This window comes from Leptosomus discolor, chromosome 12 (assembly GCF_034619465.1).
Source record: "Leptosomus discolor isolate bLepDis1 chromosome 12, bLepDis1.hap2, whole genome shotgun sequence".
Classification (NCBI taxonomy): Eukaryota; Metazoa; Chordata; class Aves; order Leptosomiformes; family Leptosomidae; genus Leptosomus; species Leptosomus discolor.
In genome coordinates, this window is record NC_141402.1 from 16,156,902 (window position 1) to 16,178,386 (window position 21,485).

At 38.9% G+C, this 21,485-nt stretch overlaps 1 protein-coding gene across 1 annotated transcript in view; it reads left to right on the forward strand.

The window, feature by feature from the left end:
* The window catches only part of NELL1 (neural EGFL like 1), a 291,435-nt gene that overhangs the window by 207,271 nt on the left and 62,679 nt on the right, over nt 1-21,485 (forward strand). Inside the window, exon 15 of the mRNA XM_086472058.1 lies at nt 16,477-16,572. Coding sequence (XP_086328184.1) covers nt 16,477-16,572 — 96 coding nt within the window. The remainder of the gene's footprint in view (nt 1-16,476; nt 16,573-21,485) is intronic.

A 21,485-nucleotide genomic window follows, 5' to 3' on the forward strand; every position in this document is an offset into this window, starting at 1 on the left:
GCTGTGTTTAATTTTTCCAGCGTTTCCAGCCCCATTAATTTAGTTTACACTGCATTTGGATCAATTAGTGCTCTTGATGATAATGCACTGTTTGCCTCTGCCTATTTGAAACAAGAGAAACAACAGGATGGATTTTTAGTGTATTAAGGAATCTGGACTTCCCCCAAAGACTTTGATCAGTCCAAATGGCAAATTTCAGAGGCTGGTCAAGTGGAAACAAAAATTCCATGGTAGAAAACTGTCCAGTAGATCTATTTTCTGATTCGGATGACTTCTCAAACCAATCCTTCTAGCAACATCTTGGCTTCAGGATTTCCCCCACACCCAGTATGCATATTCTCATGAAGACTGTACTTAACAGGAATATACACAAGTTAATAATAATAGAGGTAGAGCCACAGAATGTTCAGCAAAGAAGATAAAAGGGGGAAAAAAAGACTGCTTCAGAACTGCAAAGATTTAGAAAGACTTTCTGATGTGATGGCGATGCTGTTATAAACCAGTTGAGATCACATTCAGCTTTCCACTCGTCAGTAAGCATCTTCACATTTTCTTCCTGGAGATGAAAACATCCAGGGATTAGGACAGTAGAGAAGGCAACCTCCCCAAACTTAAGCTACGTGATTTCACTCCACACATAATCAAAATGCTCATCTGTTAGATTTCTGCTTCCTTGGATCTCTGCGACCTGCTGGGTGTCATAAAAGGAGGTCAAAGTTGCTCTAAATTTTCGTGTTTCATTTTTGGTTTAGAGAAGTGCTTGCTATAAAAAGCAAATGTTAAGTCATGAATTTTATTACGACACTTTTCAAATTCAGTGGAGTATATTTAGTATTCTTTTGGGTCCTAATACCAACTGTTCCTGCCCTCTGCTCAAGAGTATTGGCAGCATGCAATTTCAGTTATTAATGTAAAGCAATGCTTGCTGCAGTTTTGTTTGGGACATACACATTACTGAAGTACCAAGGTACAGTATGTGAATTTTATCTGCCAGAGAATATGATTAAGATGATACAACTTGGAGAAACTACCTCTATTTATCTTTGCTGCAAAATTATTTTGGAGGTTGTCATATTGTGTTATTGCACTGTGAGCTTCTGCTTTTTCCTGAGTGAATAGTATCACATTTTACCTGGTTGGTTTGAGTGTTTATTGTTGCCATGGGATACCTTGTTTATTTGTCTTGCTTCTGGTCTGTCACAACGTTTTTGGTTTGATGCAGATTACTTACAAGTTTACACATGGCAAGTCTTGTAATCTCATTTGCTTTACCAAACTTCACATGCAGCTCTGAGAAACATTCCCATTTCACTGAAGTACCTCTTTAATGTTGCAATACAGTTAAAGGTACGTATAAGGCACTGTAAAAATTGTATTGTGGTGCTGGATTTGTTGATTTATTCAACAGTAGGAAAGCACTAAGCAATAGGTGAATGACCTAGGCTGAATTCCCTTGAGTGTCTCACTGATACAGAAGTATCTTATTCCTTTATGCTTCTTTTGGAAACAACAAAAATCAACTCTTCCTTAAGGATCTTTTTTCAGCTTCTTAATGTCTTAAATGTGTGTTTAAATGCCCTGATACTGGTCAATTAAGTAATTACTTATGTGTTTGTGGATCTTGAAAAAGCAGAGCTTTTTAATGGAAATAGTAAAATCCCAGTGTTATTTGTATCTGATACTCCACTATAAGAAATGCACTGTCTTTATCTTAGCCTATAGTTTTTGATGTTCTGCCAAGCCCCTAGAGCTTGGGAATTACTGTGCTGGGTAACATGCCATATAAACCGCAGTTTAAAAGGTTTGTTTTAGATAGATGTGATAGTCTGTGGCAGTATGCTACAGGCATGGCAGTCTGAGGAATCTTGCCCTGTTGCTGACACTAACTATTCAGTGGATAAATAGATGACTTCAGACTCTGGGTTGCCTTTCAGAAGAGAGAAACGACGAACCCATCAGGCTGTGCGGTAGATTTCTCTCTGTAAAGGTTTGGTGCTGCTGTCCATTACTTTCCTTAAGCCTGTTTGGTGCCTGTACGGTCACCAGAACTGGCTTCATAATGATATATCAGCTCCTGAAGCCTTGACATGTCAGCTGTAGCGCACACAAGAATGATACTCATTTTAACGAGAAGCTTGCTTTCGGCCCAGTGTATATTTTTTAAGTTTTCTGTTTACGTAACAACCGGACACCATTATTCTGATACTATCCAGCAGCAATAATATTTATTTGTTATTAATGACTGATGTAAGAGATGTATTTCCTTTTGCTATACAGTGTCATTCATAGTGCAGAACACACCTAGTAATTTTACTGAGAGATTTTTTTTGGGGGAAGAAAAAAAAGCAACAACATAACAATAGTGTGCGTAAAGTGTTACAGAGCTGTTCAGAGAGCATCATTTCCCCACAATTTGACTCATTTTGTCAGTGTACATTAGAAATGACCACTTGATTGCTGCTCAGTGAAACCATACTTTTTCTTTTTTAAAGTCAAACCTTAGTGGGCTCAAGAAATGTCTTTAAACAGAAATTACTTCTGTACTCCGCCAATTGCATGAGAACATTCTAAGTTTAAGTTTCCAGGACTTTTATTGTATTTTCACTTGAATGGAGATGAATCGGTTTCAAAAGGTTCCTTTACTCTGCTGGAGTTAGTATTAGTGAGGCAATAGAATATTTAAGTACTTGTGGTGCCGCTGCTTTGATTTTATTTTCTACCTGGTATTATTAGGTATGTTTTCAGCTTAGCACGTGTGTAACTGGAAACACGAGTGTCTGCAAAATAAACAAAACTGTTGTGCCTGAATATGTCTCTGTGCTACACATCATCTCATTCTTGGCTTGAGTTGTATGCTTTGGTGTTGAGCAAACTGTCATGTAGAATTATGCTTAGGGTACGCTGATTTCCGGTGAGATATATGAAGACTAGGTACTACATGAGAGAATATACTAGAGTGTATTATGTTTATGATGATTTTAGGAGTTATGGTGTAGCATTTTAATATGGATATGAGTACCAAAATATTGTGCCATTGCGTTGCAAAGTACGTTCTCCTTTAGCATCATTTACACTGGGTAGATAAAACGAACTTGACCTGAAGTAGTTTCCTCTCTAGTCCAGATTCTGATTGCTCAGTGTGGAAATATTTGAACATACCTTTGCATCAATGCATCAATCTAATAATTTTATTTTTGTCTCCACCTATTTCCTCTGTAGCTCTCTGTTGATGCTTGAATCCCAGTATTTTAAGAGAGTTAATTCTCAGAGAAGTCATTCCTACTATCTGTGACTTGTTTCAAAGAACACGTGCTTTGTGGAACTTATTTGCTTATTCTTTTAAGATGATACTGGTAGATTCAAAGAATATGTTTTCTGAAACTATTTTTGGAACAAAATGTTGTAGCTGGGATGCTTTTTGTGCATAACCACCAAATGTATGTAAGAAGATATATGATAGGGTATGCACATGATCAAGTCTGCTAAGAGCAGGCAAAGCTATTTGTTATGCAGGGAAGCATGATGTTATGAGCGAGTGCTACAACAACAAAAATAAACGCCATAGCTTTGCTCATTCCCCACACAGCATTTAATGGTATGAAGCAGTTTAGTCATGATATCAGGGAACTGATACATCTGTTAAGAGAAATGCATTTTATGCACTGTAAAATTAAATGTTGCATTGCCAAGCAATATAACAAGTATTCTTGAGTCAATTTTTGCGAACTAAACATTGTAAAATGATGTCATAAGAAGGTGGTGCTGGAAATCTGTTTTGAAAACTATTCCATGAGGAACACGCACTGTAGTTGATGGAAGGATTACAGCTGCCATTTGTGGTGCTTTATTTTTTTTCTGCATTAAGAAGATACTGTGTACCGTTAGCAGATGAAAGCATAAGAAGCATATTTGACATTCATGTTGAACCTTATCATTCTAAATGAATCCAAAGTACTAAAAAACCATATACAGCACATGCTCTGTGGTGCTACTGAAGCACTACTACCAGGTTGTGGGGCAAACAAGCACTATGCGGAATGTTTTGCATGCATCGGGGGAAAAAAATTCTGGCCAGGCACACAAAGCTTGCAGTACTGCACTTTTTGAAAAGTTCCAGCACCTTTAAGGCATGCTCAAGCCAGTTCTAAAGATTTTTTTTTTGTTGTTGTTGTTTTGATTTCTTGAAGCACATGACGTTGTCATGGGGCCCATATGGCAAAATACAGAGTGCACTGATGCAGAATCATTGAAGTGAGATTTGTGAGCAAGATATTTCATCTTCCTTTCCCTTTACCGTTCCTCAACAGATTACTACCCCTTGAGTTCTCTGTAGAAAAAACAGCAGAGGGAGGGAACAGGTCGCAGAGTCTACGTTGTGCATACTTTCCAGATACTAGCTGAAAGGTTTGCGTGATTGCGTGTGTATGTAGGGACACACGTCAGCAATATGGTCTCATAAATTGTGACAGAGATGTACTCCTTAGAGTCTTCTGGCTTAAGAATTTAGGAGGTAAATTCTTAGTCACTGTGTGAATTGATATAGATTTACTAATTGACACTAGCAGAGAGTGTGGCCCCTTGGGTTTCTAAAATGCTCTTGGCTCAGTCAAAGATTATACACACAAAGATTACATTTACTTTTCTGCTCTTACTTGTTAAATGTGATCTTTATTAAATTATATTTCTGTAGTTAACTCTGTTCTTAAAAAGTGCCTAGCAGGTTCAGGTTCTTAATGCGTCTTCCTCGCTGGGGGGTTGTAAGGCTTAATTGTTCATAATTGTAAAAGCTTGAGATGAAAGGATTTATGTGAAGGCAACGTATTATGGTGATTACAAGGCTGATGGTGATGCATATCACACCTGCTGTCACACCAGCTTGAGCAAAAGCAATCTCTGTCTTTAGACTGAAATTTCTGTGTAAAGTGAGAACAATATCACTTCTCGATGCTTCTTGTTTCCCTATTGAAAAAATCTGGTGGCTCTCTCAGATAAGTCAAAATATTTAAGTTTATTCTCTTTTCTTCTGAGTAAGCCTTGCACTTCAGGATAAAACTGGTGAGATTATTTTGGGTAAATCCAGATGTTGAGACGAATTGACTTTTGCCACTGGAAAAATTAAAATAATTGCTAAAAATCTAATTTTTTTTTTTTTTTTAAGGAAACTCTGCTTTTGTGGTAATATTTTAGCTACTGAAAAACTTTCTGATTTAAAATGCAGATAAGAACTGAGATTGTGTCCTATTAATAGCTATTTGCATTCTCTTTTTAATCCAACAAATGCAAAGGTCAGAAGCAGTGTAGAAGAGTGCAAAATTTATCCAGACCTAAGAGAATCCATTATTTAGTGTGATATGTTTTAGCACTGTGTTTAAATATCTCTTCCCTCACCTCTCCAACCCTCCTTCGTTGTTTTCTTTGTTATTCTTTCTTTCCCTTATATAAACTTGATTTGAATGAGACAGCATGCCCTGGGGCATTGCTGACAGGATACAGGGCTTTTCATCTCTTGATTGCCTTCTTGGCAGTGTCTGTAGCGAATTCAAACCTTTATCTGTTAGAGACTGCAAGGTAAAATAGATTCTGTAAATTGAGATTAACTCTTAATTCTGTTCCTTAATGGGGAAACGTCTATATCTAACATGGCATCTTTCCTGATAAAGAGTGAAGGCTGGCTGGGTATTGTGGATGAGCTGTGAAAGCTTCACGTAGTAAAGTCCTTCCTGTTGTATAGTCAGAGGACTGAGCTCTGGAACTGACAGTTCCTGTCCTTCTGGTGTTGGTCAATAGAATGCAATTGTGCTTTGAAAAAAGGCATTTTATTTTGGCAGAACGAGTGAGACTTAAAAGATGATGCAAAAGCCCATTGGAAAATGTTTTCAGAGGTACCGCTGTAGTTGTTACTTTCAGCATACCAGAGTATAATATTAAGACGATGAGAGAGAATGCCTAACTTTCAGTGTGTGTGTTTAAAGATGCGCTGTTTGAGGTCTATTAATGTCTTTACAAGTTATTTGTCTTTACACATCCTTGATCCAGACCAGAAAATCCCACTGCCATTTTATTGCCTATTTTCTTCCTCCCAGTAATGTCGACTTCAGATAGCTAAATGCTATCAATAGTTCCTTGATTGACTATTGCATATTTTGCGCAGCTTTCGAAGCAAGTATTTGTTCTCAGTTACAAGTGTTGTGCTTGTAATAAGGTACCAACAACCTTCAAAAAAATGTTGCTGGATGTAACACTTCTGAGGCTGTGATTGCACCCAAGCAACGTGCTTGCTTCCAACCAGGACTAAAAATGCTTTCTTAAAGTTTTTTTTGCAATTTCAAAAGATAATGTTCCTCACGTAGAGAATAACCATAAAAGAATGTTTTATTAACATTTTAGGCATATATTTTTACAGTTTATTCAACATTCTGGTGTTTTTAATAACACATGATTATTTGAGGGTGCTAGGTAGCTTTTCGTTAAGAAATACGGAGTAAGTCTTTCACATTGAGACAGAATGTTTCTTACACATAAATAGACTTTTTTTATTGGAGAAGGCACCTCTGAGTGCTATCAGGGCAAAGCAAGAAGAATGACTTTGAAGACTGTATACCTGCTACATTAAGGTATAATCCAGCCAGTCTTGTGCTGAACATGTCTACGGAGTGAGTTTGTATGGACTGATGGGCTCAGTTCAGAGAACTGTAGAAGACACATCGCTAGAAAACTATTTTTGTGTTGTCTGAATATGCCATGTAACGTACTAAGGTCAAACAGACCACTGTATATTGAGTTCAGGTGGTTTTTAGTGAGTTCAACGGCATTTGAATCAAGATCCTTCTAAAGTTGTGATAATAGATCACGCAAGGGAAAATGCTTCTATTGTGCTTTTAGAATAAGCCTCTTTATCCTTACGTTAGGATTGATTAAGCATAACTGATTTCTAAAGAAACTGAGTGCCACAGTATCACAGTCAAAGTGGAAGCAGGTCAGAAGTTTCACATCTTCCCTTTCTTGCTTTGTAATGATTGCAGTTTTTAGTAAAGTGTTCTTCTCTCAGATTTGTTTAGAACTCCACTGAACTTTAAATCAAAATATAGAAAATTATAATTTGTTACATTTGTAAATATAATTTATTTTGTACCCATTTGTTAAAAAAAAAAAAGATGTGGATATAATAAACACACTGATGTGGTGAAAGGAAAACTCCAGTAATATGATATGCCATGTCATTTCTCAAAGTAAATTTCAGATTGATTTTACAGTTTTGAGTGTTGACTTGAATTTTGAAAGATGGTGTTACGTTGGTTTGTGGAAGAGGTATTCTGCCCTATTTTGTCATGCTTAGTATTAGGTTACTAGACAGACAGCTGCAGTTTACTTAAAATGGTGCACTAAAAATATTGAAGAGTCTAGCCTTGAGGAAGCAGGGCAGTAAAATGGCAGCAAGAATATTTATTTAGCACAAAATCATCTGGGGATGTGAAGGCTGCTTTCAAAAGTGTAATACACCACAGGACAAATTTTATTATATTACTTTTGTCTCTTACTGCTTCTATTGATCTTTTTCATATACGATTTAGAAAATTGTCAAATATCTGTCCTCAGAGCCATAAAATAAGTTTGACATGAGTAAGTGTTTAATATATGTCTTTTTACCAGTAAAGTAGAATGGACAGATTCTGTCCATTCAGTATGCTTTCTGTGTTAATTTAATGAAGTATATAGCTTGTTTGTTCATTAGAAAAGATTTTATGCGAATAGGTATTGACCAAGGTGGATAACTTACACATTCAAAAAGCAGTTCCATTATTGGGGTAACAGAAAGGAAATTATTTATCACTGTGATTCATTGTACTAAGGTGTTGATGTTTCATTTTTCAAAAAAATCCAGCATCTGCAGCCAAACAGCCAGCACTGGAGCCCACCCTGAAGGCACCCAGATGAACAGCCTGCTTATTGAGTACAAATGGCCACAACCTGGTTCCTTATCAGTCAGGCAAAACACCAAGCACCAAGAGAATTTAACATCATAGAATGGCAAAGAAAGAGCCCACTGCTAGGAGTTCAGTGCCTTCTGAGAGATGCTCAGCCTTCCAAATTCACCTTAATCTTAATTTTGCAAGTGCTCTGTGACAGAGCACTGAGTACTTGAAAAGATTCACTGCTACATCAGCTAAAATAGCCAAGTGACAAACTCTACAATATTAGTTCACTACTTTTATAAATGCTGTGTAGTATGCAAGTATATACAGACACACACAGTATGTATGTATGCCTGTATCCGATATCTTTGACATCATTTCTTCCTGATATAGTCATTATTCTTTATAATCTTTCCAGGTACTTTTCTGTTTTGCCCTTTTTCCTTCTTTACTCACACTGTGTGTTGCCTCCCAAATTTGAAAGAATTCCTTCATGCTTTTCTGAGTGCTTTCAAAAAACACCATCTCTAAACCTCAATTCCGAGTTCATTGATCTTTGTTGTGACTTAGCTCTAAGTAGTAGTTTTGTGCTACCAGGATTTGGAATTTTGACTATGCTAAGCACCCATTATGCTAATTACATTTGTAAAGTACCTCTTACATGTGAAATGTCTAGAAATATGAATCGGGAATAATAACTTTACAATCAGCTGTTAGAACACCTGAGATTTATAGGCTCTTCCTGAGCTGAACTAACTCTCATACATACCACACATAAAATCTGAAGCATAAATTAGGTTGGAAGCCACTCACACAAGTGATGAACTTCCCGGCTAAGGATTTGTTTTCCAGTCCCAGGTGTGTTTGCATCCTGATTGCCAGACTGACCCGCACTCCCCTTCCTGCTCCAACACATGGGATGAAAATTTTCCAGGACAGTTCTTTCTTTTGCCCAAAGTTCATTCCTGACAGATTTGTCCTTCTCTGACTCCAGCCAGCTGTAAAAGGACTCCAGTGGATGTGACTCACTGAACCAAGGAGAGTTTTATACTTTTATAGATGATAGTGTCACACTTGAGCACAGAGAAAAAGAGCAGAACTTCTGCTGCTCCCTTGTTTTGTTTTTGTGCTTTCTCCTTACTTTCTCAGCTGTCCTTTAAACCCGCCTCAGCAACTGGTATCATCTGATTATTCTGGTATTTGGCTTACATAGTTGGATTGTTATCAGCTGCGACCTTGTGCGTACTTGGCTGAGTAAATTCAGTCAGCTAATGAAATTGTGGGCTTTCCACCAATTGATTACCAAATTGCTTGTGTAGTTCAGCTAGCCCATCTCTTTTCCAAAGCTGCACATTTTTGTTTACCAAGGTAGTCTGTGCTTGATTCCTTCCTCGCCTTTAAAGTGGACTTCATGGTCATTTTACAGAATACCCTGTCGAATATAAATCAGTAAAAAAGCATTTCAGAAGTACAAGAGAAGTTAGGATGACTTTCTCTCTTATGCTGCCCAGTGTGGCAGTCCCAGACACTTGCTGATTTACGAGGAGGAGCTGTGGTTTGCAGTTCGGGTAGGGAACAGCACACCAAGGTGCCTGCGGTGAGCATCTGTAAAAGATGGGTTTGTCCACCTTCTTTTTGTTGTCACTGGCTCCCTGTGGCAGTACATAATCTTTGAGCAAGTAAAGCTGTCAGGTTGAAGCCCCTTTGAATTCCAGTCTTCTAGAAATCTGCTGTAGGTTTAACTGTAGGGCAGCACTGGCAGCATGCCTGCTGCTGTATTTGTTCATGAAGTACAAGTTACGCTCTTTGCCATAGGTATTTAACACCCACTGAAGCTGATGCATGTGTAGGAGGCCAGCTAGCAGGTAATGAGCACCCAGTACTTCGGGCCAAAATGCAGAAAAGCTGCAGGTATCGCCGCTACACAGCAGAAGCTGCTATCTGGTGTGCTGTCTGAAGGACATGGTCTCACCTTGAGCTGCATTGCAGTTGTCACTGCAAACGAGGCTGATGGCCACGCTGCACTGCAGTTGTCTTGACAAGCTGGGGGTACCTTGCTTATGGAAACAAGCTAGTGGCTGGCTTTAGCTGTGACAAACCTAAGGCAATACAGGAGTAGGTGTGGCGTTGGCCCATATGAACACATACAGTATGCCCCGTTGAATGAAACTGTTTGATTTCTTTAAGAGCTTCTCTTCTCTGTGGTATGGGGGGCAGGAGTTTGCATTTTTGATATTGCTATATTCTTTCGTTTTATGCAAACTCTGGTATATTTTATCTTTTTCTGCAGCAGTGTTCCTTTTGGTACTACTGGAACTATTTTTTCTAACACTTTTTTTTTTTTTTTTTCCTTGACAAAAGAAGAAATGGGGAAAATCACAAGGAAAAGCAGTGGAAGAAGCCAAAATTATCCACTGCTAATGCACTCACTTTTGAACCTCTTCCATCTCTTTGTGCTGTCAAGTTGAAGAGATCAGCTGCTTAGTAAACAAATGCACAGATGTTCTTGAAATGTTGGTGTTTGTTACTTATTGGTGGTGTCGAGATTGAAGAGGAAACAGGGATTTCGAATTGATAGAATTCTAATCAATTGCTTCTGAGGTCAAATTCTCAGAATTTTAGAATTTGCTCATTCTGAAAGGGGAGAATATGAACCCTAAATAAATGAGCTGCTTCTATTTTAATTGCGTTTCCTTTTTTACAAAGTAATGGACAGATAGGATAAAGGAAAAAGCGTGTTATACCTATGATTCCATTACAGATGGTCACTTCATACGCCTATGATAACATTGTCGTGGGTGACCTATTTGGCTGTAAAATTTGGAATTATGCTGTACCAGGGCAACATCAAGAAACTAGCCTATTAAAAGGTGCAGTTAATAAATGTATCTCAGTATATGAAATTTTATAAAATATGAATGCATCAGTAATATTAATATAGTGATGTTTTGTTGTAGCTTTATAGAAAAGTTAATTTTTGTGTATATCAAAAAATAATATTTAATATTGTCATGGTTTGAGGCTGGGCTGGCCACTAACGAATGACAGATGCTCTCTACTAACCCCTCTCCCCTCCCAATAGGAAAAGGAGGGAGAACAAGGGAGAGAGACTTTACAGTTTGGAAAAGAAAACTAAAACAGCTTTAACGAAATAATAACAATAAAAGAAAAGTTAATAATAAGAATAAGGAAATAATGAAATATATACAATATGTACAAGTATATACAAAGCCAATACCGAACCCAACTCCCCCACCCTGATGACGATACATCCCCACCACACCGCAGGGCTGGCACTGGGGCAGTCCCAGGCTGGACTCGGCAGCAGACAGGGACGGGATGCAGGGGCTGGACTCAGGCACCGGATTCAGGGATGCACGGATCAGGATCGATGACAGAAGGACAGACAGAGTCCTCCTCAGATGTCGGCCATTGAAGAAGAGAGCAAGAGAGCGAGACCCTCGTGGTCTCTCAGCTTTATACTGAATATGACGTGTATGGGATAGAACACTCTGTGGGTCAGGTTTGGGTCACCTGTCCGGTTCGCTCCTCCCTGCAGGGGCGACCTTTTTTGTGCTTGCGACCCTTTTCACTCCCGGCACCCCAACATGGAGCACAAGATTTAGCAGTGACCTTGGTCGCCATAAGAACAAGTATAAGCAAGGGCCTCTCTGCATCCCATTCCTTGGTACGAACTATAAACATCAGGCCTTATCACTGCTGGGAGCAGTCACTGTCTGGAAAAACAGGCTGCTGTTTCAGAAAGTGCTGGTAGTTAGAGGAGACTTAACTGAAAAGTTAAAAGCACTAAACCAGAATTAGTTCTGATTTAGCCCGAACCAGGACAAATATATATCTAGGGGAAGGTGACGTGTCTTTTCATAATCAAGTCATGTTCCTTTAAATTTGTAGGATAATTATTTGGTTTTATTTGTGTTTTTCTTTTAATAAACTATTTCTATATATTTATAAAATAGAAACATTTTTATTTTATAATAGTCTATTACACCTGGAAGTAAGAGGTATTTCCTCAAACTGAGGGTTCCATGCTGCAGTACCTGCTTTCCTATAGTAGCACAGTGAAGTGTTGTTCTGTGCTACCATACAAAACATTAGAATAATCAAGGGAATTCCTTCAGCCCTGTAGGAAAGGAGACTGGAACCCAAACTGTCCAGTTTTCCCTGAATCTTGTAAGCAGAGTGGGCTAAAAAGAGACTACAATTTTCAGTGACAGACGGTACGAAATATTTGAAGCTACTGTTGGCATGTCTCCCTCACGCTGGCTCTCTTGTGCATTACAGCCTAGATCTAGGCTGTAGAACAAAAGGATTTACAAAAATGTCAGACGGATTCCACACCTTGCACTCAATGAGGCTGTATCTCTGCTAACTTCTTTTCCTTCCTGGGGATGTCCCCAGTAGCCTCATCGGGAAAGGAGATAACTCTGTTTAACTGACCGGGGAAAAGAATTGTACCCCGTAAGTCCATAGGCAGTGGGTAGGCAGCTTGTGCACGGCCAAGAGCGTGGTATCAAGTTTGTGGGTACTTTCATGCTGCTCTTTGTGGGGCTCTGCAGTGAAATTCCTTTGTCCCTCCAGCATTGTCACAAAAATGACATATCCGGCAGATTTATAATTTTGGCTGTTTCCATTCTCTACAGATCCATCATCAAGAAGGACATGCATCAAAAACAAAACTCCTACAGAGTAATTATGTCTATTTAGGAAAGGTCTTTATATGATAAAGGCTCTTATTTCAGAGGAAGAAATCTATTAGCATTACAGAGATTTGCTCACTTTGGCAGAAGGCTCCTGAAATCAATAGATTCTGTTTCTTTTACATAGAGAGTACTGAATAAGACTTTATGATGGAGTTTTACCCTCATAGACTTTACCTTAATGGCATCTTCACTTAATTTTCCTGATAAAACCTTTATTGCAAATTCAGTAACCATTCTCCGTTTTAACAAGGTTGCCAGCCTGCAAATAATTTCGGAGACAGGATCTGTTTATGGGAACACATTAGCAAAATACAATCCAGCCATGATTTATCTTTCTTGCATTAACTTTGAGTAGCAGGGAGTCTGCAATCGAGGCTTTTAACTGCTAGTTTTGTGGTATTGGGTCCCCATCCACCCCGAAGCAGAGTTTTGATTTTGAAGGGTCTAAACCACAGTGGAAATCTAGACCTCACAGTCCATAAGACATATAACAAAGCACAAGCATCAAAGCAGATAGTTTCATGAAAGCATGAGCACTCCAGTTGATTTTACTATTCAGTCAATGAGCTGCTCCCTGTTGGGTCCTCTTGTCCAGAAGTCATAGGTATAGAAGTGATGTAAAGATTTTCCTTAATTAATCCTTTCTGCTAAGGGTGTAAAGGAAAAATCTTACTGTTGGAAATGAATGAATTTTGATAAAATGTTCTAAAAGCCTTCAGCCAGAGGCAGAACTATTAGAGAAAATAGTTCAAATAAGTGAAATTTGGTAAAATTGCTAGCAATTGAAACTGAGTTCCTATTATTAGAGGTATTGAGCATTCTTAAAATTCAGACTAGTGCTATCAGTACTGCATATAGTACTGTGAGATCTTTTTCTAGCAGTTAAGGGAAATAGCCTTTAGACAAACATTTTGATTTTGTAACTACGTTCTGAGATTTGTGGTTTTGATGTTCATGCTTCCTGCAAGCCTACAATGCATGAATTAGAGAGTTTGTAGAAGAACCGTCTGGGCAACAGCAGGATAATTCTGGCACTCTTCCTTGGGGTTTTATTTTCTTGCATAAAAATACAGGAGTGAACCACCACCCCCAAATCCACTGAAGCCTGAGCAACAAAGGCAAGCACAGTTAGTCTGTATTGCAGAGGACTTTTCAGCTTCTGCAAAAATTGAAAAGGAGAGTTGAATTGTTTCCTTCTGCAGCCGTTGCCCAGCTGCTTTCTCAACTTCATCCTCTGACATCCATATAACAAGCTAGTGCCTGCGTGACCTCGTGCACTGGGCAGTACAGTCCATTCTCACAGGAACCTGTAGTCCAGCAATTCCTCAAGCTGTCTGTACAGATATTGGGGCTTTCTTTAAGTTAGAATTACAGTCTGGTTTGGGTTGGAAGTGACCTTAAAGATCATCTAGTTCCAACCCCCTGCCATGGGCAGGGACACCTCTCACTAGACCAGGCTGCTCCAAGGCCCATCCAACCTAGCCTTGAACCCTGCCAGGGAGGGGGCAACTTGTGCCAGTGTCTCACTGCCTTCACAGTGGAGGACTTGTTCCTTATATCTGATCTGAATCTCTCCTCTTTCAGTTTGGTTGGATGGGGCTTGGAGCAACCTGGTCTAGTGGAAGGTGTCCCTGGCCATGGCAGGGGGTTGGAACCAGATGATCTTTAAGGTAGATCCCTTCCAACCCAAACCGTTCTATGATTCTGTTAAGAAAACACCACCTTACTGTGCAGACCTAGGCATAGGATTTATTGTAAGAAGTAGACATTTTGCATTAGTAAGTTGGTAGTATCAGTTATGGTTGCAAACAAAGTGAGAGCTCTGACTGAAGCCCTCTTACCTACCTATCCCTACCAGCTCTAAAAACTTGCAATGAACATATATGATTGTTATAGACTATAAACATTTTCTTTTTTTTATGCCCTTTATGACTTCTTTTATTTTAAAAGCCCCATGTAGTTCTTTCCCAGTGCAATGTGGCATATATTGTGGATGAACTACTTGCTACTTCGCCAATATTTTCCTTCTTTTGCCCTTTATATCTGATCTGCCACAAATTCTAGTTCTCTTGATGTCATGCAGAAATATATTACTACTTCATGAAAGTCTCTGCATACTCTCCATTTCAAACCAGAAAAAAATGTAGACAATTGAACTTGCACCTTCTCTGAGAATGGAAATGCACAAATGTTCTTTCAAGAGCTCTGGAAGGGAATCTGTTGAATCTCATCATGTTTTTCATATATTTTCCAGCTGTATTTCATACTAGTACTTTCAGCTTTCTGCACAAGTATACTTTTCTACAAATATTTATATGTAAAAAGTCACAAAATGCTACTCTTAAACCATATTTCTCTTTTTCCCGTACAGTAGAAATTGACTGGTTTCAAAACAGATATATTTCAGAAGATTCCCATATGGAGTGTGTGCATTGATGAGCAGGAAGTGTTACTGGGCAAGAACCATGCTTTCTCCACACCACTGCCTTGCACCAGTCCCAGGAGCGCTTATGATGTTCTACTAACATCTTCTCTAAACCCCTTTAGTATTCTTCTCCCTGTGTTATCCTCCATAAAACAGTATGGCATGCTACGAATTAGATACTTAGAGTAAGGCAGATCTGTCTATCAATTTGGTCAAGAGATAGGATGCTCTTTTGCCTCTAAGTGGGTAACAATTGGAAAAGATTCTTTTTAATGCTTAGTACTTTACTCACTTTATTTTTCTTTTTAGTGCATTGGAAAATAAATCTTAAACATTTCTTCTGTTATCTAGCACTTTAAGCCTTTTCATAGCATTTGTAACATCTCTTTGCCAACACTCCATCTGTGATTTTAGCTTGCAGGAAACACTTTGCAATTCTGTTATTAGCTTAGATGCAGAGAGCTGCTGTTTAAATATTAATTGTAGCTTCCCTCATAAGTGCAGTCAACCCCACTGAGTAACTCGTGTAGTTCAATAAATATTTAGGAGATGGTGGGGAGTGTGTGGTGGGTAGGGCCTGCTCTTAGTCTTAGCAAAGGTCTTACTCAAGTTAACGGTACAAAATAGATCATGTCCTGATGCTTGCTGTTTCGTTTCCTCTTCTTACCTCAGTTCCAGTACTTGTACACACACAACACAAAGAAAGAAAAAAAGAATAATGTTGAACTGCAAGTGTACTTCTGGCACGGTTAGTGGACTACCTGCTAAACCTGTTAGAAGCGAGAGGAATGCCACACAGTGCTTGCAAGAAAAGATGAGATCCGTTGGTTGTTTCAAATCCTGGTTCCTGGACAAATACGCTTCTAAAGTCCTTGTGTGTTGCTCTGCCAAGAATGACACCTCAGTAGAGGCATTATCTTGTGGTTGAGCCCTTCTCCTCTGTTTTCAATCATAAGCCTCATGCTATTTCATTGCTTGATTCCACAAAATATACTGTACACTTAAAAATAGGAAGATATTATGTGTTTACAGACATTTTAGTAAAGTGTATTTGACAGAAGTGAGAAACAAAGTAGTTAGTACCATCTGACCAGAGCGTTGTAATTCTAATACTCATATTTGGTACAATTGAAAGAAGATCAGCCCCAATAAAAACGTATGCTGTATTTTTCCTCTCTCTTCTTCTTCCAGATGGTTATTAATCTTTTATTGCTGAGGTGGTTTGCCTAAGGTGTAATCTGAGATTTTTTCCTCATGTCATTTGAGTTACTTCTCTTTGTGTTTGCAGGTGTACTGAATTTTAATAAGTTGAATTCTGTTAATTGCTTAGAATTTAGATATTTTTCTTAGTATCTTGCAAATGTATAATGAATTTTAAAAAATTAAGTAGTACCCACATACTCCTCTTATTTTTCAGCATTCTGTGAAGAAGGGTGCAGATATGGTGGAACTTGCGTAGCCCCTAACAAATGTGTCTGCCCTTCTGGATTCACAGGAATTCATTGTGAGAAAGGTAAAGCTTTACCTTCTTCTTTGGTAATGAGAAATATGCTGAATTAATAAACAAATACTTTCCACTCATTCATTTTGCTTGATATTTTCTTTTGGTTGAAGATATGACTGTTCTGTAGTTGCCTTTTCTGAACTGAAAGCTTGTCTTAAATTAAACGTGGAAAGTTTTAGACAACCAGGGATGTATCTGCTTTTGCTTCCAGTGGACACTTTTAATTAATTAGAGGGTATGGCAAATGAAAAATATTTACACCACCTATCTCCTGTGGTGCAAACTCAAGGTTACCTTCTGCTTTTTCTAAATCCGTTGTGTAAATTATATCAGAATTTGGATGCTTGCTTTTCACTTAAAGTTCTTGAATTGTTAAGATTTTATTTGTGTCTAAGTCACTGAGGCCACCGATTTTCAAAGAATCACAGACTGTTCAAATATATCTCACTAGTGATGATTTGATTCTGCCTTTTCCCAGGTTTTTTTCTGTTTCAAGATTTGCTTCTGACAGTCTCTCAGGCACACCTTTCTGTTCTCTTCACAAAGGTCTGCTTCCTTGTCTACATTAAATGAAAAGGAATGGATTTTACAGAATTCAATGTAGGACTCTTATTAGATTCTTTATACAGCAGATTTGGGATTTTATTTTAGTTGGTATTTATTGAGGTTGTATTTCACTTAAATAAAAGAATGATAGAGTTTTTTGCATTGCATGTTTGTTGATAAACCTTTTGCACTTGCCTTTACTGGTGGAAATAAACTGGATTGTTAATGCAGATTATATGATGCTAATATGGATGAGGTTATAATTGGTGAGGTTTTTTTAAGGAAGGAAAAAAAAAACCCAAACCAAGAAGTAACTCTTAAATGGTAGGTTAAATCACTGGAACCACTTGTTACCCAGAGATGGTTCAGTACTCTGTGTGTAGCAGCATCTGTTCGATATGCAGCTGTTCTATAATACAAAGTGACTTAAGCCCAGTTGTCAGCAAGTTTACCTGGAGTAGCTTCTGAAAACTGCTAAAGTTTTTTCTGGATGTACTCAAGTCACTGCACACTAAAATCCCATAGTTTCTAGTTGTCAGCATTGTTTCTAATTATTCAAGAATGAACTAGGCTTTTAACACTTTCATATCAACTTGAATAAACGAGTACTGCGTTTTTCTTTTTGCCTGTAGCCTTTGGGTTGTTTTAAATATAAAAAAGCTCCCGAGCCTCCTGACGTTCAACAGTAAGTACTGGCAATATACACGAGGAAGTAATACAAGAAGTTCCTGCCTCAGAGCCCCAACTACCATAGCTCCCCAGCCTCTAATCCTTCCTGCTACTTACCCTCTCCCATGCATGATTTGCACATTCCTTTCTAAAACTTTTACTCTTCAGAGGGAGCAGTACATTAAGAGGGATGCAGGGTACCAGAGATGTGTTCTATGTATCTGAAAATATGGTACTGCATAACCAGTACCTGCATTGCCCAAAGGTGCCCTGCCTACTGTCACGGAGGCACCCAGACAACAGCCAGAGCAGTCACTCAGAACATCCCTACAGACCTGAGTACACCTGAAGCCCAGGTGCCGGGCAGAGGCACTCACGAAATAGTGGGGGATTTATTCCGACCAAAGTTAGCTAACACTCCAACAGACCAAATTAAAGTTTGGGTGTCAGTTGGGAATATCCCACTATGCAGCTGACCTAAGAATTCCTATGGTTTTTTAAATAGGCCTCTTATAAAAGTGATCCAAAATGTGCACTTACTCGTCCACTAAAGCGGGGAATAACCTCTCACTCAAGGGTACCCAAAACTAGAATGGCTCACACAAAAGGGTGAGGGCTCACTCAAGGCTCTACCCAGCAGTATTCACCCACCCAAGGTGCAGGGGTGAGGGCGCTCAACCCTGGGGAGTTTCCTCAGGCGGGTTCTGACCCGCAGGGAATGTCCCCGACTACAGACCCGCTGCTCCCAGGAGGACCAACTCCAGTCGGCTCTGTGGTGGGGTGCTATTTATACTCGAGTTGAGTCTGGCCCGTGGTCAGCTCTGATGAGTTGACGCTGGGGCAGAAGGCAAGGTAAACCCAGTGATCAGGTTTTCAGCGGCCAGAAAGCCCCGTCTGTGTGTGCTTTGTCCACCCTCCAGAAAGACCTGATCTTTATGGGGTCTTTAGCAAGCCCTGGTCATTTTGGGGTCAGGGTGGGTGTACCTGCTCCAGCTACCCACAGACTCAGTGGCTGTCAGCCAGTTTTCAGCTCGACTGCCTATGTTACTTTCACCTAAGAATCTTAGAACTACCTTTTTTCTTACAGCTGTAAAGGGACTTCCATAACTAGAACACAGAGTCTTTAAACTGTTGAAGTGGTGTTTAAAATAGATAAATGGATGACATAACCATTGTTGTCTCCTGTTTTTCATGTCTTTTGTATTGTTTAGATCTAAAATATGAGTTAGTACACCAAGTAAAGGAAACATGGCAGGCATAGTATTCTCATTATATCAAGAAATTTAGGGGTAGATGTCAGAGGGAGCTAGTTTCAGTGTATAAAATCTATACAACTTGAACCAGAAGGAAGTTTATTTTTTTCTTTGAAGATGTATAGGATTTACCAGTAAGCTACAAGTCAAACTAATGATGGTAACTTTGGCAAATCTGATGTGCAAACTGGTTTGACAACGAATAAACTTTGTGTGTGAGAAGTTGTCACATTTTAGTTGTACTGGAGAGTTTGGAAATTTCAACATCATGTGCATATTTCAGTGGCTATATATAGATATTAGAGAGATATATAAATATATATAGATAAGTCAGATCTATGTGAGAACAGCTTCAGCCTTCCGAAGGTGCATGTCCTGGAAAAACTAAATGTCCAGAGTAGAAAGGTGATGAACTACCTTTGAAGCAGGCTTCTCTTTGCTTACCTGCTTTCTCCTCAAAGAGGTAACGCTGTCAAGAAGAAGAGGCAGTTCAGTAAAGACTTCACTCGTAGTCTGACTGCAGTTTGCTGCAATGTTTTTAAAGAACATCCGAAGTATTCAAAAAACCATGTTTGTTTGTTTGGTCCGTCTGTGTCGTCCCCTGTCGTGTCCCCCCCCCCGTCCCGTTGTCTGTAACGTTAGAAATAAACACTTTGTTATATTTAACATACGGTAGCACACCCTCCGTCATTATGATATAGGCCAATGGTGGGACATCGCTTTTAAAACAGAACTTAAATGTTCCTGGTAAAATCTTGTCTGATGGAAGCTCATGGTGAACTGATGCATATCAGAAATAAAATGATGTGTTTTGGTAATGTATTCTGTTTGCCACAGTGCATTTAAAAACGTCCTTCAAACCAACAACACAGCAATTCCTTTTACATTATTTGTGAGCTGAAAGGACTCATCACCAGCTAAAAACAGTTTGACCCAAATTGGCTTCAACATCATGTAAGGGGTAAAATGAACCAGTAATTAGAAATGTTGTTGAAAAGCAGGTGCATTTGCGTCTGAATATGAATCATATATTACTCATCGTTTTTGACTGCCTGGTTGAAATGATGATATTAGGTTAATTAAAAATTCAGAGATATTTGAGAAGGGTAGGATTTATGTTGGTAATTTACTCAGGTGAAATTAAAATACACATTTAAGGCTTATGTACAAATACATAATTCAACATGCTGCTAAGAAGAATTACCGCTTGCAGTTGCTTTGCCTGAAATGAGGAATCATCATAACGGTTGTGGGGCTGCCTTTTCTTTTTGAAGGTGAACTGCAGATTGATATCCAGAGGTACTGTCAAGTAATTCCTCCATCTATCCATTCCTTAGAATGGTGTTTCTTTAAGTATTTGCCTGATGCTTCTACAGAATTTTTGTCATTTTTTAATTTAGAATCTGATTCTATTTTCTAATGAATCATTTGTTTGTTTAGTGTTTAGCTGGCCAGGGCTCAGATCAATGATCTCTGTGATCATTACCATTTGTGATCCTATTTAACACAGTTGTGATACCTGAGCTAGAAAGTTTTTATGTTAGAATTTTTGCTGACGTTGCTGTGTGGTTCCAGCATGTACGTGCCTGACAGCTGAGCTGGAGATATGCATCCTTGACTGTATGTAACACGGTTGGCTCAAGCCCAGGTGCATCCTTGGCAGAGATCCCTATTAAAGGCTTCTGAGAGACATTTTGGTGTGGAGGGAGAAATGCAAACACAGTGCTCTGTGAGAGTTGTTGGCAGCATGGACTCAAATGCCCTAATTTTCCATCCAGTGGTGTTTTCTCCGTCTTGTATTTTTGCAACGTTAAACAAAATAATCCCGTCATTCCTTGAGCAACTTTTCTGGTGTGTTTTTGGTAGATTAGGACAACATGTAGGCTGGAGCTCAGAGAGGTAGATATTTTTGTGTATTTATGGTCTTTGTAAAGCACTAGAGCACGTTTTTCTCACAGAATGACAGAGTGCTATCAAAGAATTACCTGCTGGTTGTAAACAGTCACAGGCAAGGTTAAGACATGCCAGCGAAGCATCAGGATGTGATAATTATGGGGGTTATGTTTTGTGTGTGGTTTTGGACTGTGTGTACAAAAGATTGATATTGGAGTAAGAGGTCATTTCTCAGTATGTACCAAGGCTGAGAAATGTGCTTTGGATCCCAATATTTATATTGCAAGTGGGGAAAAAAATAAATAAGAAAATCAGCTCTCTCAGTATTGCATTAGTTGCGTATGGATTCTTCAGTGCAGTCACAGATTTCACAGATGTGTAATGAAATGTTGTTATGCTTATGTCTTGAAGTTGGATATGTCATGAAAATGAGGAGGTCTTTAGCAGATTTGTTTCATAATAGCTGGCAGTATCAGGAGTTATTGTCTAAGAAGCTGCACACTTTGTGTACTCCTCTCTTAAATTGCGTCTTTGGGAATATATTGTCTTCTGCAGCCCTTT